Here is a 13,907-nt window from a genome sequence, read left to right on the forward strand (position 1 = left end):
CGAAGCAAGCCGTCCGCTGATTGGACAGGCGAAGGCGAAAGCAAGCCGTCCACTAAGTGGACAATCCAGAGCATGCATTTGTGCCGGTGTCGGCGATCGTTGTTCATATACGCACTCTTCATTCTCATCTTTCTTCCTAACTCTTACTCAGACAAGCAAATCCCCTATGCCATCCATAATGGTACACTCTATCCATACACCACATCCTCCCTTCCGTGGATGTTCCACGGGTTTCGGCTAGTTGATGTGGATTACGAATAGGATTGGGCCCAAGAACACTGCCTTGGGGGCACTCCGGCCTTGATAGGAAGAGAAGATAAGAGGATCCTGTTGAGAGCCATATGCTAGCCACGATAGGAGAGGAAATCAGTATGCCATTTGTGGAGTTGGCCTTGGATGCCATAGGCAGAGAGTTTGGAAAGCAAGGCAGGATGCCAGACTGTATCAAACGCTCAAGATATGTCTAGAGAGACGGCCCTGATCTCATGTCTGAGATTGAGGGCCCCCATCCATTGTTGGGAGAGCAGAAGCAGCATGTTCAGGGTAGAGTGACTTGGCCTGAATCCAAACTGATGATCTTAGGTCAGGCGGTTGTAGAAAAGGAAGGATTTGATGTCAACTGCGATTATAAATTCCCTAACCTTGCTGATGATTGAAAGTTGGCTAATAGGTTTGTATTTTCGAGGATTTGTTTTTGCACCATGTTTGAGCAATGCAGTGACATTGGTTGACGTCCAAGCAGACGGAAGATGACCTCTGGTAAATTATAGGATGCAGAGAGCAAAAATAAGTTGTGTAAGATCAACAGAGCAGGTTCTTAACACACGTGCACTTATACTGTCCTGGTCATTTGCAGAATCAGTCAAGTGTTGCCAGAAGCCTCATCATCTTATCAGGTGAAAGAGACTCAGAGTCGATAAACAGTTGGGCGCAGTTGGGTTGGGTGGGTACAGGAAGTGAGAGGTTGGGGAGACACAATTTGGAAGCAAACACAAAATTGAGGAATTCAGCCTTCCAATGAGGTGAGTCAGATGTGGTGCTATTTGATGTAAGAGAAGAGATGGAGGGGCCATACTTTAGAGATACACTTGACATGGTGCAATCAGATCTTTGAGGAAGGAGACAAGTTTGAAATGTCAGTCATGAGGTTGGCCAGATGTTGTTTTCTGTCTCTCCTGAGAGTGGACACATACTTGCTATCGGCTTTGTGGAATGATCTGAGGTTGCCTTTATTCAGATTTGCCTTCGAGGAAGAGAAGGCAAGTTATTTCCAGGTAACTGCCTAACCATAGGATTCAGTGCACCATAGGCTTGCGTAAAATAATGTTGAAGACTTTTTATGAATCTGTGCATAATATAATATTTATAAGAGAGAGCAGGTTTCTGTGAAAGAATACCCAGGCCACATTAATATCCGGGGTGATGGACACAAGAGATCAGTCCTGAAGTGAGATGACAGCTTGCAATCTCTGCCAGTCAGCCTGAGTGAACTGTCAGAGTTGATGCTGCTGAGGTGGCTCTCTGAAATCGGAGATGCTGACCTTACAAGCATGTGACCAGATAAACCAATTGGAGCAGAGGTAGAACAGGAGAGATTAGCAGGAAATTTGGTCATTACCAATTCCACAAGATAGGAATTTCCATTGGCAGAGATCCGGGTTGGAAAGGTCACAAATTGAGTCAGGCCCATGGAGTCACAGAAGTGGCATGGCTGGTGAATGAGGTAGCATATGATTGAAGAAGAGTGAGTTGGGATGTGTGGTTAAAAGTTGGTCCTTGTTGGTGAAGATGTAGAGATATAAATGGAGTCATCACCGTTAGGACAGCGCAGTACACAGACAAACAAGAGGTGTGAGCGAAGGGGAAGTCACAGCCAAAGGTACTCCTGGGGTTTGAAAGTGTAAGAGTAGTACACAACAGTGAAAAATTGAGTTTTTGATGTAAACTGCAACTCCGCTGCAGGGATAGGGTTCAGACCTGTTGAACCAGTGGAGACAATAGCTATGGAGATATACGAACGAATCGGGATGTCCTGTGGGAGAAAGGATTCTGTTATGCAGATAATGTCCAGTTTATCACCAGCATCCTGGATTGAGAGAACTGTCAGGGTAGAGGCCTCAGGTGCTGGTGGTCCACATAGTTATGAACAGGGGAGGAGGGGCTGTTGGCAGGGTGCAGAATGTGGAGAGAGGGTGGGGGAACTTGGAGATTGGATGAGAAAACTTGGGGTCGGAGGTCGGGTGAGTGTGAAGCTGAGAGTGTGTGGTGTGTGGGGTATGCAGAGAGAGGGATATAGGGTGGATCGATGCTAAGTTGGGGGACACAGAGAAGAAGTTGGGGTGGGAGGACGTGGGCATGGAAGTGATGACGAGGGGGAGGATACTGACGTGGAGGAGTTTGACACAGTTAATGGATGTGAAGATCACATGTAGTTGAAGGTCATTTGTATGAAACCTTTGCAAACTGGACTTCTTGCAATCCCCAATTCAGATACATGAGGACAGATATCACTAGAGGGGCTAAAAGAGGAGTTATTGAATGCACGGAAGAAGGTCGTGCTGTAAGGATGGAGGGACAGACAGTTGATGGACCGAGTGTTTGCAATTTCCACAGGTTTGGGTAAGAAACTGTTTGAAGAAGAGGAAGAACTCGAGATGAAGAGGAACAAGTGGGATGCACCTGGTGGAGAGATACGGCAAATTAATTATTTTATAAAGTTAATCAAAGCTTTTAAACACATTAGTTCAATTAGTAGAAATCTTAGATCAATTAGGAAGGATTGAGATCATGGAAGTCATAAAGAATGAAAAAAGGAAGGAAATAACAGGCAAAATTAGTTCATGAATTTTTTTAGGAGTTAAATGGTTTTATTGATTTATTTTGAAGCAGAGTGGGAAATAAAGTATAGCGTTGAGCTGAGGAGCATGACACGAGAACACTGAGGGTAAGGATAAGCAGAATGAAGTGCGTCAGATCAGAGACAGAATGGGCACATTCATGAGCTGAGGCCTTGTGGTATAGGCTTGACATTCACACAACACCACCAAAATCGATACTACACACCAAGAAGGGACAAGGAAGATATGGAAATTGGAAGGAAGCACAACTAATAACACAAGAATGAAACAATATCAGAAAGACACGGCACATCCGGTCCAGAAGCTCAGCTTTGATGAACTTCAGGGAGGCACATATGAAGGAATGTCAAACATGCTCCGACCAGGAACCAGAAGCCTCATTGTATTTGCTATCAAGTATTCTGATTGGACCTTGGTGTTGTTCGCTCCCTGCGCCAGTGTTGTGTCATTACGAGCATTCTTGATAAACTTTGTGAATCCGCATTTGCACTTCCTGCCCTTTGTGCAGTTTTGTTTATACGATGAATTTCTCATTTCTTAACCTCTTTTCTCTGAATTGGTTTCTCCTTTATATTCCTGTTTATATTATTTTGATATTTGCTTTGATCTTTTTATCAATGTGGTTATAATTATTCACGTGGGCTGTGGCAAGGTAAGTCTTGAGTGTATTCCGCTCGCTGCTTGCCTGTTTGTTTTGCCTTTATTTACTTGTGTCTATTTTACTTCAAATGTGTCTGTATCTACTGACCTGTGTTTGTGTCGATGCCGATGATGATGCCGATGTTGATTGTGGTGATGATGATGATGGTGATGGTGGTGGTGGGTTCTCTTTCGTTCTCGTACTTTCTCTCCTTCTCTACCTTGCTCTCCCTTTATTTGTCTTCCTTCTTCACTCCCTTCCTCTCCATGATCGTCTGCTACCTTCCTTCGATGTCTGTGGTGCCTATGATGACCTAAGCACAAGAGAGAAATCATTAAATACAAAAATTTAACTAAAAGATCCATGTTTGAAAGGTAATTCATATCGGAAATACTACAGCAAAATAAACAACAAGTACAGATACATTCAAAGTACACCACCCCCATGCCAAAAAATAAATATTCTCCAGCACAGCATTGCTGGGGCGCCCGGCGATACCGCCGTGCAGCTCATAGAGATGGTATTGGGAGGGAGATGTGTACAATAATTAATAGATTAATTGCATAATTAAAATCAATACATAGTAATCGTAAAATAATTTCTTAATCAATTGGCTAATAGCATACCAAACCCACCAGTGTTTCATCCGAAGCTGTGACTTTTTGAAAATTAATTAATCAAAAATTAAATAATTAATTGATTAATCAAGAAATAATACATCAATTAATTGATTAATCAATAAATCGAAAACATCCTTTACAGCCAAATCACTTGGTCATTGTTGTGTCCAAATATCAGCTTCCTAGCTCAAAAGGTGCCCGAGATATTGCCCAGATAAGAAAGGAAATAAATAAGTACTTAATAAATCGATAACAATTAAGTAATTAATCAATTGATTGATTAATCAAAAAACAAAAAATCCAGTTTTTGCCAAAGCCCATGGTCACTATTGTGCCGAAATTTCAGCTTCCTGGTTCAAAGGATGGCTGAGATATCGCCCAGACAAACAAGAAAGCAAGAAAGAAAACAAGAAAGCGAAGTGAAAACAAAGTACTCCCTTTGAGCCGCATCATTGCCGGGCCCCCTTCGGAGCCCGGCAATGATGTCATGCAGTGCCTGGAGATGGAATATGAAAGGAGTGGTGTACAATTATATTATGTTTTAAAAAACATTTATTTTAACTATTAATCAAGAAAAAGTATTCATAATTACCATATATTTACAGGAAAACGAATGTTGTACGTGGAAATAAACTCTAATATGTCTCTTTACTTAATTCTCATAATTCTTCCAAAATACAAAGTGATGCTCAAACAAATGCACATGAGAAAGCAAAACAAAAAGCTGAGTCAATGAAAATGTAATTCAGACAAACTTGGTGCTCACTTCTCCTTGGTGCCTCTGCTTCACTTTCTTCCTCTCCACCCTCTCCAACAAGGACCTCTCCTCGTCCGCATCTGTGCCGAACTTTTCTTCCACCTTCACCTATTCTTTTGCATCTCTCAGCATCTCTCGACCCCTGTCTCTCTCCTCTCGGTCTATCTCCGTCTCTCACTCTTTCCCTTTCCTTTGGCCTCTCATGGCTCCTCATCTTCTCTCTTAGCATTTCTCCATCTCTCTCTTCTGCTTTCTCAACTTCTGTGTTCACTCTACAACCATACACCTTGATCTGTCCTTCGCCATCTCTCTCACCAGCTTTCATCGACTCTCTCTCATCAGCTCTGCCACATTCTCCATGGTCCACCACTGGACCATGCGACAAGGTAAGAGGCCTATGCCAATAAGAGGGTGGAGGATGCATGGAGTAGGAGGACGAGTAGTGTGCCGATGCAGAAGGGGAAATACGTTCCGGGGGAAGAGAAGTGTGGGAGAGCCCGGAAGAGCGGGAAAGCCGCAGTTTTACTGTGTGTTTCTCCCAGACAGAAAGAGGACGTGAGGTTTGTGGCCTGTTAGGTAACAGAAGATAAACAAGGAAGAAGACAAGAATTAATTAAAATATACAATCCTCTTTTTATGATCAACCATGCATTTCAACCATATATGCTGAAAACTCACGACTTGATTTGGAGTGTTTCCTTACTGAAGCTGCAGTGTTCATAAAAAAATAAATTACAATATATACAAAACACCCACACCATTATTTCATAAAACTGTTGCTCACACAATTAAAATTGCTTAACTTGGCAAACATTTAAAAAAACATTAACGGCAAACATAGATGTACACTTAAATGAAGAACTTTAGTAACTTGGAAGTGAGTGACCGATTTTCTGGATTAGCTGAGCTCTGTTCTTCGTAAAGGTTTCAACCCATTCACCCTGTGAACCTCTCCAAATTGTGGGTCCATAAATTACATCTACAACCTCAGCTGCATCGACACAGTCAGTGTACCCACAAACTCACTTTCATAGTTTGACATATAGCTTTACCAGGAAGAAGTTTACAATTCTTATTATAGGCTTTCAAGCATTATATCATTATCACAGGTTCAATTAGAGGTTTTCTACGAAACTTTAATCTTTATCGCAGGTTCCAAACCTATAACAGTTTTTTTGGAATTGTCTCCACAAAATGTGTTAGAATAATAAATCCTTACAAGAACAATAGGATTCCAGTGGAAACCTCACTGGAAGCCTAATTAATGTGCGAATCCTCACAAAAGAGAATTGTCAATGATCACACACATACACTACATGACCAAAAGTATTTGGACACCGAACCATCGAACATCTCAATCCAAAATCATGGGCATTAATATGAAGTTGCCCCCCCCCCCCCACCCCCCTTTGCTGCGATAATAGCCTCCACTCTTCTGGGAAGGCTTTCCACTAGATGTTGGAAGATTGCTGTGGTGATTTGCTTCCATTCAGCGACAAAAATATCAGTGAGGTTGGGCACTGATTTTGGGTGATTAGGCCTGGCTCGCAGTCGGTGATCCAATTCATCCCAAAAGTGTTCGATGGGGTTGAGGTCAGGGCTCTATACAAACCAGTCAAGTTCTTCCACACCAATCTTGACAAACTATTTCTGTATGGACCTCACTTTGTGCATGGGGGCATTGTCATGCTGAAACAGGAAAAGGCCTTCCCCAAACTGTTGCCACAAAATTGGAAGCACACAATCGTCTAGAATGTCATTGTATGCTGTTGCATTAAGATTTCCCTTTACTGGAACTAAGGGGCTGAGCCCGAACCATGAAAAACAGCCCCAGACCATTACTCCTCCTCCACCAAACTTTGCAATTGGCACTATGCATTTGGGCAGGTAGCGTTCTCCTAGCATTCGCCAAACCCAAATTCGTCCGTCGGACTGCCAGATGGTGAAGCATGATTCATCACTCCAGAGAACGCATTTTCACTGCTCCATAGCAAAATGGCAGCGAGCTTTACACCACTCCAGCCGACGCTTGGCATTGCGCATGGTGATCTTAGGCTTGTGTGCGGCTGCTCGGCCATGGAAACCCATTTCATGAAGCTCCTGGCGAACAGTTGTTGTGCTGATGTTGCTTCCAGAGGCAGTTTGGAACTCGGTAGTGATTGTTGCAACCGAGGACAGACGATATTTACGTGTTACGTGCTTCATCACTCGGCGGTCCCGTTCTGTGAACTTGTGTGGCCTACCACTTCGCGGCTGAGCTGTTGTTGCTCCTAGACGTTTCCACTTCACAATAACAGCTCTTACAGTTGACCGGGCAGCTCTAGCAGGGTGGAAATTTGACGAACTGACTTGTTGGAAAGGTGGCATCCTATGACGGTGCCACGTTGAAAGTCACTGAGCCCTTCAGTACGGCCCATTCTACTGCCAATGTTTGTCCATGGAGATTGCATTGCTGTGAGCTTGATTATATATACCTGTCAGCAATGGGTGTGGCTGAAACAGACGAATCCACTAATTAGAAGGGGGTGTCCGCATACTTTTGGTCATGCAGTGTATCACTTGTTTTTCATAAAAATGTTCCTCCAACATTAATAATGATTTAATGAACATTAACAGCCGAAATAGTTGAACATTTAAAGTAAGAACTAAGTAATAACTTCTAAATAAACAACTTAAGTAACTAACACACACACACACACACACACACACACACACACACACACACACACACACACACACACACACACACACACACACACACACACACACACACAAATGCATGCAAACACACACAGTGTTTCGAACATCTTTATAGAAATTATCTAATTTCAAGCCTCAGGGGAGCTTAAGCTTGTTGGAAAGTACAGTATTAGGCTACTTATAGGATTGCATAACTGATGGTTATTGAGATGTATAAATCATAATTACAGCTCTACACATTTCTTGAGTGATCTAAAAGCATGCATTTATATGGTGCAACTTGCAATACATGTATATGGTATATAAGCAATAGCAAGCATTTCCCCCCTTTCTTTCCTACTCTTTACATGTTTATAATCACAAATATTCTCTTGAACAAATCTCTCAGTTCCTCATCCACCAATCTTATTCTTACCGGGAAGTTCCGGTGTCAGCTTCTTCCACTTCCTTTCTCTTTTCCTTGTTCTTCTCTTCTTCTTCTTCCTCATCCTAAAATCAGTCACGCACTTTCTGTACAGATCAATAAACTAATAACAGGACTGGCGGACCACCCAATAGGCCATCTATTTTTAGCTCAATGCAAAAATGTGAGTGGGGGGTGGAGGGGGTGAGGGGGTTAAATGGAACGACAGCAATAATTTTGAGAAAGGAAAGCTAAAAAAGGGAGCGGAGCACATAATAGAGAAGAGTGAAAGGAGGTTTACTCCATGGCAAAGTAAGGGTGGGGATGAGAAGGGTAGTGTATGGGGCAGGTGTGCAAAGGGAATTGGGGGAGGGGGAGGGGAGGAGGGTGGGGTAGGGAGATTGAAGTGGGATTAATGCAAATCTGCCCATATTTTTTTCCATATAATACAACATTAACATTTGATTCGTTACAGCTAAGCACACGACATGTTAAATGGATCTATACGCTAAGCAAAATCTTTGCTAGGTGTTCACTGTGTAACAATCACTACCAGCAGTGGATAGGGATATGACAAAGGGATGATGGACCAAATGGCCTCTACCATTACCTATACCATGCTTTAAATGTATAATGTCCAATTGTATTAAAAATGTCAAAATGTCTTTGTCTTCTTTTGCAAAATAGTTCCAGAACTCCTGTAGAAACTCAGGATGCATCAATACATCATCCTCAAGTGAAAAATTTTAAGTCAGCATTTGGTTTATATATAAAGTCTCACTTTTGGCAATCCATACAGACAAATAGTCACATCAATGGTCATTACAATTAAAATTGTTTTCTTCAAGATATTTTTCAGGAGATTTCTCCATTGACCAAAAAACATGTGAAAAGAACAAGTAAAAATAATTCAGTAAAACCAAAACAACAGTATAATGAGAATTTTTTTTACCTTGGTGAGCTCCTGTGCGTTTGCTAAATTATCGACGGCAATTGCAAGAAACACGTTCAGCAGGGTATCTGTGTGGTCATGGAGCTCAGATGATTGCACATGGCCCAGGGTACACCACATACACCCCACAGCACAATACACATGATTTAGGGGAGATCGGGGCTAGTTGGAACATTGCGATTGTCAAATCAATGCTTTGCTTGATGACATCACAAGTCCAGCATGAAATTACCGACAGGGAAGCTCAGTAGTTCAATGTGGTGAGTTGGAACACTTATCTTGGGCCAGGTTGGACCTTGGTCCAACCAACCCCATCAATGTTTTTTCGAATCCTTGCTATGGTATCAAAAATTTTTTTAAAATAGTGTCTTGTATTCAGAGGAAAGTTTTTTTTTTTTTTTTTTTTTTTGTATACAAGATCGAGGCTCGTGAAAGAGCGAACATTAATCACACAGAAAGACAAACAGACACACAAAACAAATAACATCGGGAGCGGTAGACAAGATGGGGAGAGAGGGGGAAGGACACAAACACAACATTTGAGAGCAGGGACCGAGAGACATGGAGACATCGAGAGAACTGTGGGAGGGAGAGGGCTTTGGGGGGGAGGCATGGGAAGGGGGGGGGGGGCGATGGGAGAGGTATAAAACATATGGACACTGCCAAGACTTCCAGGAAAGAAGTTGGAATTTCAAACAAGGTGGATCTGGGGTGAATTAGTGGGGGTAGAAAAGATCAAGGTTTTGGATGGGGGAAAATAAGAGATGGTGGTGAACAGCTGTTTTGAAGACCTGGAGGGAGGAGTGTGATTGAAGTGAGTGTGGGAGTTTGTTCCAGAGGCGGGAGAAAAGAGGAATGAAAGAGTGAAGGTGAGCAGAGAGCCGAGATTTCGGCAGTTTAACCATCAGAGGGTGGCTGGCAGATCTTGTGCGACCTGTAGGAATATTTGGGGGACAGAGCACAGAGAGAGCTGGGGGAGCAAGGCCGGGGAGGAGTCGGTAGAAGACAGAAAGACCACCTACCTGCCTGCGGTGAGTGAGTGAAAGGCCCTCAGAGATAGCTTCATCGCGGGAGATTCCAATGATTCTGAAAGCTTTGGATTCAACAGCGTGAAGCCGAGCCAGGTGTGAGGCAGGAGCACCAGCCCATAGGGGAGAACAGTATTCCATTGAGCTGTGGATGAAAGCCTTGTATGTGGTGAGGAGCTCAGGTGTGCCTAGGAAGGACTTCGCACGACGGAGGATGCCCAGTCGGCGACTGGCTTTGGAGGCCAGCTTGGAAATGTGGTTTTCCCAAGAAAGATCATGGCAGATGGTGAGACCCAAAAGCTTGAGCGACAGAACTTCTTGGAGAGGATTGTCGAGAAAGTAGATGGGAGGGTTGTCCAGTCGATCTTTTCGGAGAGACATAGTAAGAGTGTGAGATTTGTCAGGATTGAAAGACATGTTCCACATGTTTGACCAGTCTGTGATTTTGTCCAGGTCTTCAGAGAGTGAGGAGGCTGCAGACTGCCGATCTGAGGGAAGAGGAATGGAGCGGCAGAGAGTGGAGTCATCAGCAAAGAGATACAGAGGATTTTCCAGAGAGTCGGAGAGATCATTGATAAAGACCAGAAAAAGCACAGGGCCCAGCACACTGCCTTGGGGAACTCCAGCCTGAACGGGAAGGGGAGATGAGAGAAATCCATTCAGGGCCACACGTTGACTACGACCAGAGAGGAAGTCCGCAAGCCATGCATGGAGATTTCCATGGATACCATAGGAGGAGAGTTTGGTGAGCAGAGCTGGGTGCCAGACCGTATCGAAGGCACGTGATATGTCAAGGGAGACAGCTCTGATTTCCTGTTTGGCATTGCGGACCTCCATCCATTGTTGAGACAGCAGAAGCAGCATGTCCAGAGTAGAGTGACCTGGTCTGAAACCAAATTGATGATCAGAGATCAAGCCATTGGAGAAGAGGAAAGATTTCATATCCGAAGCAATGATGGATTCCATGACTTTGCTGATAATTGGGAGCAGGCTGATTGGTCTGTAGTTGCAGGGATCTGTTTTTGCACCTTTTTTGTGTAAAGCGGTAATGTTTGCTGATTTCCAGGATGCTGGCAGATGACCTTGAGCAAAGGATAGGGTGAAAAGAACAGAGAGAGGGTGAGATAGAGCGGCAGAGCAGGATTTTAGGACCCGTGGGCTGATGCCATCTGGTCCAGTTGCAGAATCAGAGTCGAGGTTTGACAAAAACTCCTCCACCTTGTCAGGAGAGAAGGTCACAGAGTCCAGGAGCAGTTTGGTTCGACTGGGAAAGGTGGGAACAGAGAGAGATGGGTTTGGGACTAAGGATTTTGAGGCAAACTCAGAGTTGAGGCATTCGGCTTTGTCACGTGCGATGTCAACTGTGTGGCCATTTGAGGTAAGGGAGGGGATGGAGGGGGAACAAACACCAGAAACGGATTTGACCAGACGCCACCAGGATTTGGAGGAAGGAGACAGGTTTGAGAGTTCATTCTTGAGTGAGGAGAGATAGTGCTTCCTGGCACTCCTGAGGGTAGACACACACTTGTTCCGAGCTTGGTGGAAGGAACTGAGATTTCCTTCAGTTGGATTAGCCTTCCAAGAGGCAAAGGCAAGTTGTTTCAGGGCAAGTGCCTCACCACAAGATTCAGTGTACCATGGACGGGAGGAAGGGTAAGACAACTGAAGGCGAGATGGGATAAATCTGTGCATGAGAGAGATCAGTTTGCTTTGGAAGAATTCCCAGGAAGAATTGATGTCAGAGGCAGTGGAGATGGGAGACCAATCCAGACGATTGATGGCTGCTTGAAGACCGTCCCAGTCGGCCTGAGTGAAATGCCAGACTCGTCGACGCTGAGGAGGCTCTCTGAGAATGGCCAGAGAGATGTCCACTTTGACAAGCACATGATCAGAAGAACCGATTGGAGCAGAAGAAGAGCAGCAGACATTAGCAGGGAAGTTAGTCATAACCAAGTCTAGAAGAGAAGATACTCCATTGGCTGAGATCCGGGTCGGGAAATTGACAGATTGTGTCAATCCCAGTGAGGCACAGAAGTCCTTTGCTGAGGTGCCATGACTGGTGAGAGAGGAACCCACACCCAACCAGGTGGCATGATGACAATTGAAGTCACCACATATGAGGAAGAGAGAGTTGGGATGAGTGGATAGAAGTTGGTCCATGTTGTCAGACAGTGAAATGTAGATGGAGTCATCACTGTTTGGGGGACGGTACAGAACACATATGAACAAAAGGTGGGAGCGGAGAGGAAGCCGTAGCCAGAGGTACTCCTGGGGGTGAGGAGGAGAGAGGGCAGTGCAAGGAGAGTGAGGAAGAGAGTTTTTGATAAAGATAGCCACCCCACCACCAGGCCGAGGCTCAGGTCTATCATACCGGAGGAGGGAGTAACCAGGAAGAGATATTAAGGAATCAGAGACATCTTGAAGGAGGAAAGTCTCTGTTAAGCAGATCAAGTCTGGATTGTCAGAAGCAACCTGTATGGAGAGATCAGTCAGGTTTGAGCGAAGGCCCCGGATGTTTGAGGTCCATACCGTTAATGAAGAGAGAGGGGGAGCATCGGGTACAGGACAGGGGAGGGGAGGAGTAGGGTAAGATGAAGGATGAGAGGGGGAGGTAGGGAGAGCAGTTGTTAGTGTGTCAGCGATTGCAGAAGAGTTCCAAGAAAGGGAAGGATGAGGAGGATGAAAGGTTTGAAGGTGAAGGGATGAGGCACAGAGAGGGGTTGTTTGAGGGGGGGCAGAGGAAAGAAGAAGGTTGGGGGGGGGTGGAGGTATGAGATAGAAGGGAGACGAAGTGGGGAGGAGGCAGCTTTGAGGAGGAGGGGGGAGGAGAGAGAATTGGAGAGGAATGGTATGGGGGGAGATTTGAATGGGAGGGGTTGGGGGGGAGTTTTGAAGGGGAGGAGTGAGGGGGGAGTTTAGGAGGGGAAGGGCAAGGGGGGAGTTCAGGAGTGGAAGGGCAAGGGGGGAGTTCAGGAGTGGAGGGGTAGGGGGGGAGTCTAAGAGTGGCGGGGCAAGGGGGGAGTTTAGGAGTGTTGGTGCAAGGGGAGGGATTTGGATGGGAGGGGCAAGAGGGGAGTTTAGAAAGTGGATGATTAATGAAAGACGAACATTGAAAACAAATTGGGTTTGTTGTGATTTTCAAGTTAGCAATCCGGTTCAGAATGATGGAGGAGGGATGGAATTAATTAGCAATTAATTCAATTAAATTCATCTTTATTTCAATTCAAAATTAGAAAATGTAATGGAAAGTGTACCAGAGCACGTAGTCACGTACTCCTACAGATGTGATGCAAAATGAGTACCAGCCCCGAATGATCATTAATGTTCGGTTCATTTGATATCTAATGAAGTCAAAGTTTGTTTTGAGAAATGGATGGTGTATGATTCATGTTGAGATTTTGGTGACATTCTGTTTATCTTCTTGTGTGTCGACCCAAAAGATATAAAGATATTTCATTGATAAATCCATCATTTATAAATTAACTGAGATCGAGTGATGCCCACGTATCTATAGAATATGTTTAATAGTAATAATTTGATGCTTTACCAGCTTTGCAGATGTATATATATATAACAAAGCCCACTTCTCATGACCACCAAATGCTGTCATCTTGATTAATTGTGGCATCTAGGATTTAAGGGCATGTTTTAACCTGCCCCATACAATGTTCGAACCTGCCCCACGGGCCCCTTATATGGTTTAAGTTGGAATAAAACAAAATTGATTCGATTTTTAGCCGCGTCGCAAGACGCTGGTCATAGAGTGCCCTCTGCTATTGTTGTTGTTGTTCTTCTTCTTGTTCTTGCAGAGAAGACAAAACCTCAAAGCTCCACCCATTCTGGGAACCATAGCTCCACCCATTGTGGGAGAGGCTTCATATAAACAAATATCCACCATTTTATTAACTCGCATAGCTTTGAGGCCTGTTTTGTAGGCCCGTGGTGTCTT

At 44.3% G+C, this 13,907-nt stretch overlaps 1 protein-coding gene across 1 annotated transcript in view; it reads right to left on the reverse strand.

The window, feature by feature from the left end:
• The window catches only part of LOC137421197 (voltage-dependent N-type calcium channel subunit alpha-1B), a 394,582-nt gene that overhangs the window by 147,331 nt on the left and 233,344 nt on the right, over window positions 1–13,907 (reverse strand). Inside the window, exons 19-22 of the mRNA XM_078771756.1 lie at window positions 8,931–8,998; window positions 7,991–8,064; window positions 4,885–5,444; window positions 3,607–3,811 (exon numbers count right to left, since the gene is read on the reverse strand). Coding sequence (XP_078627882.1) covers window positions 3,607–3,811; window positions 4,885–5,444; window positions 7,991–8,064; window positions 8,931–8,998 — 907 coding nt within the window. The remainder of the gene's footprint in view (window positions 1–3,606; window positions 3,812–4,884; window positions 5,445–7,990; window positions 8,065–8,930; window positions 8,999–13,907) is intronic.

Source organism: Myxine glutinosa, chromosome 2, assembly GCF_964187855.1.
Source record: "Myxine glutinosa chromosome 2, kmMyxGlut1.1, whole genome shotgun sequence".
Taxonomy (NCBI): Eukaryota; Metazoa; Chordata; class Myxini; order Myxiniformes; family Myxinidae; genus Myxine; species Myxine glutinosa.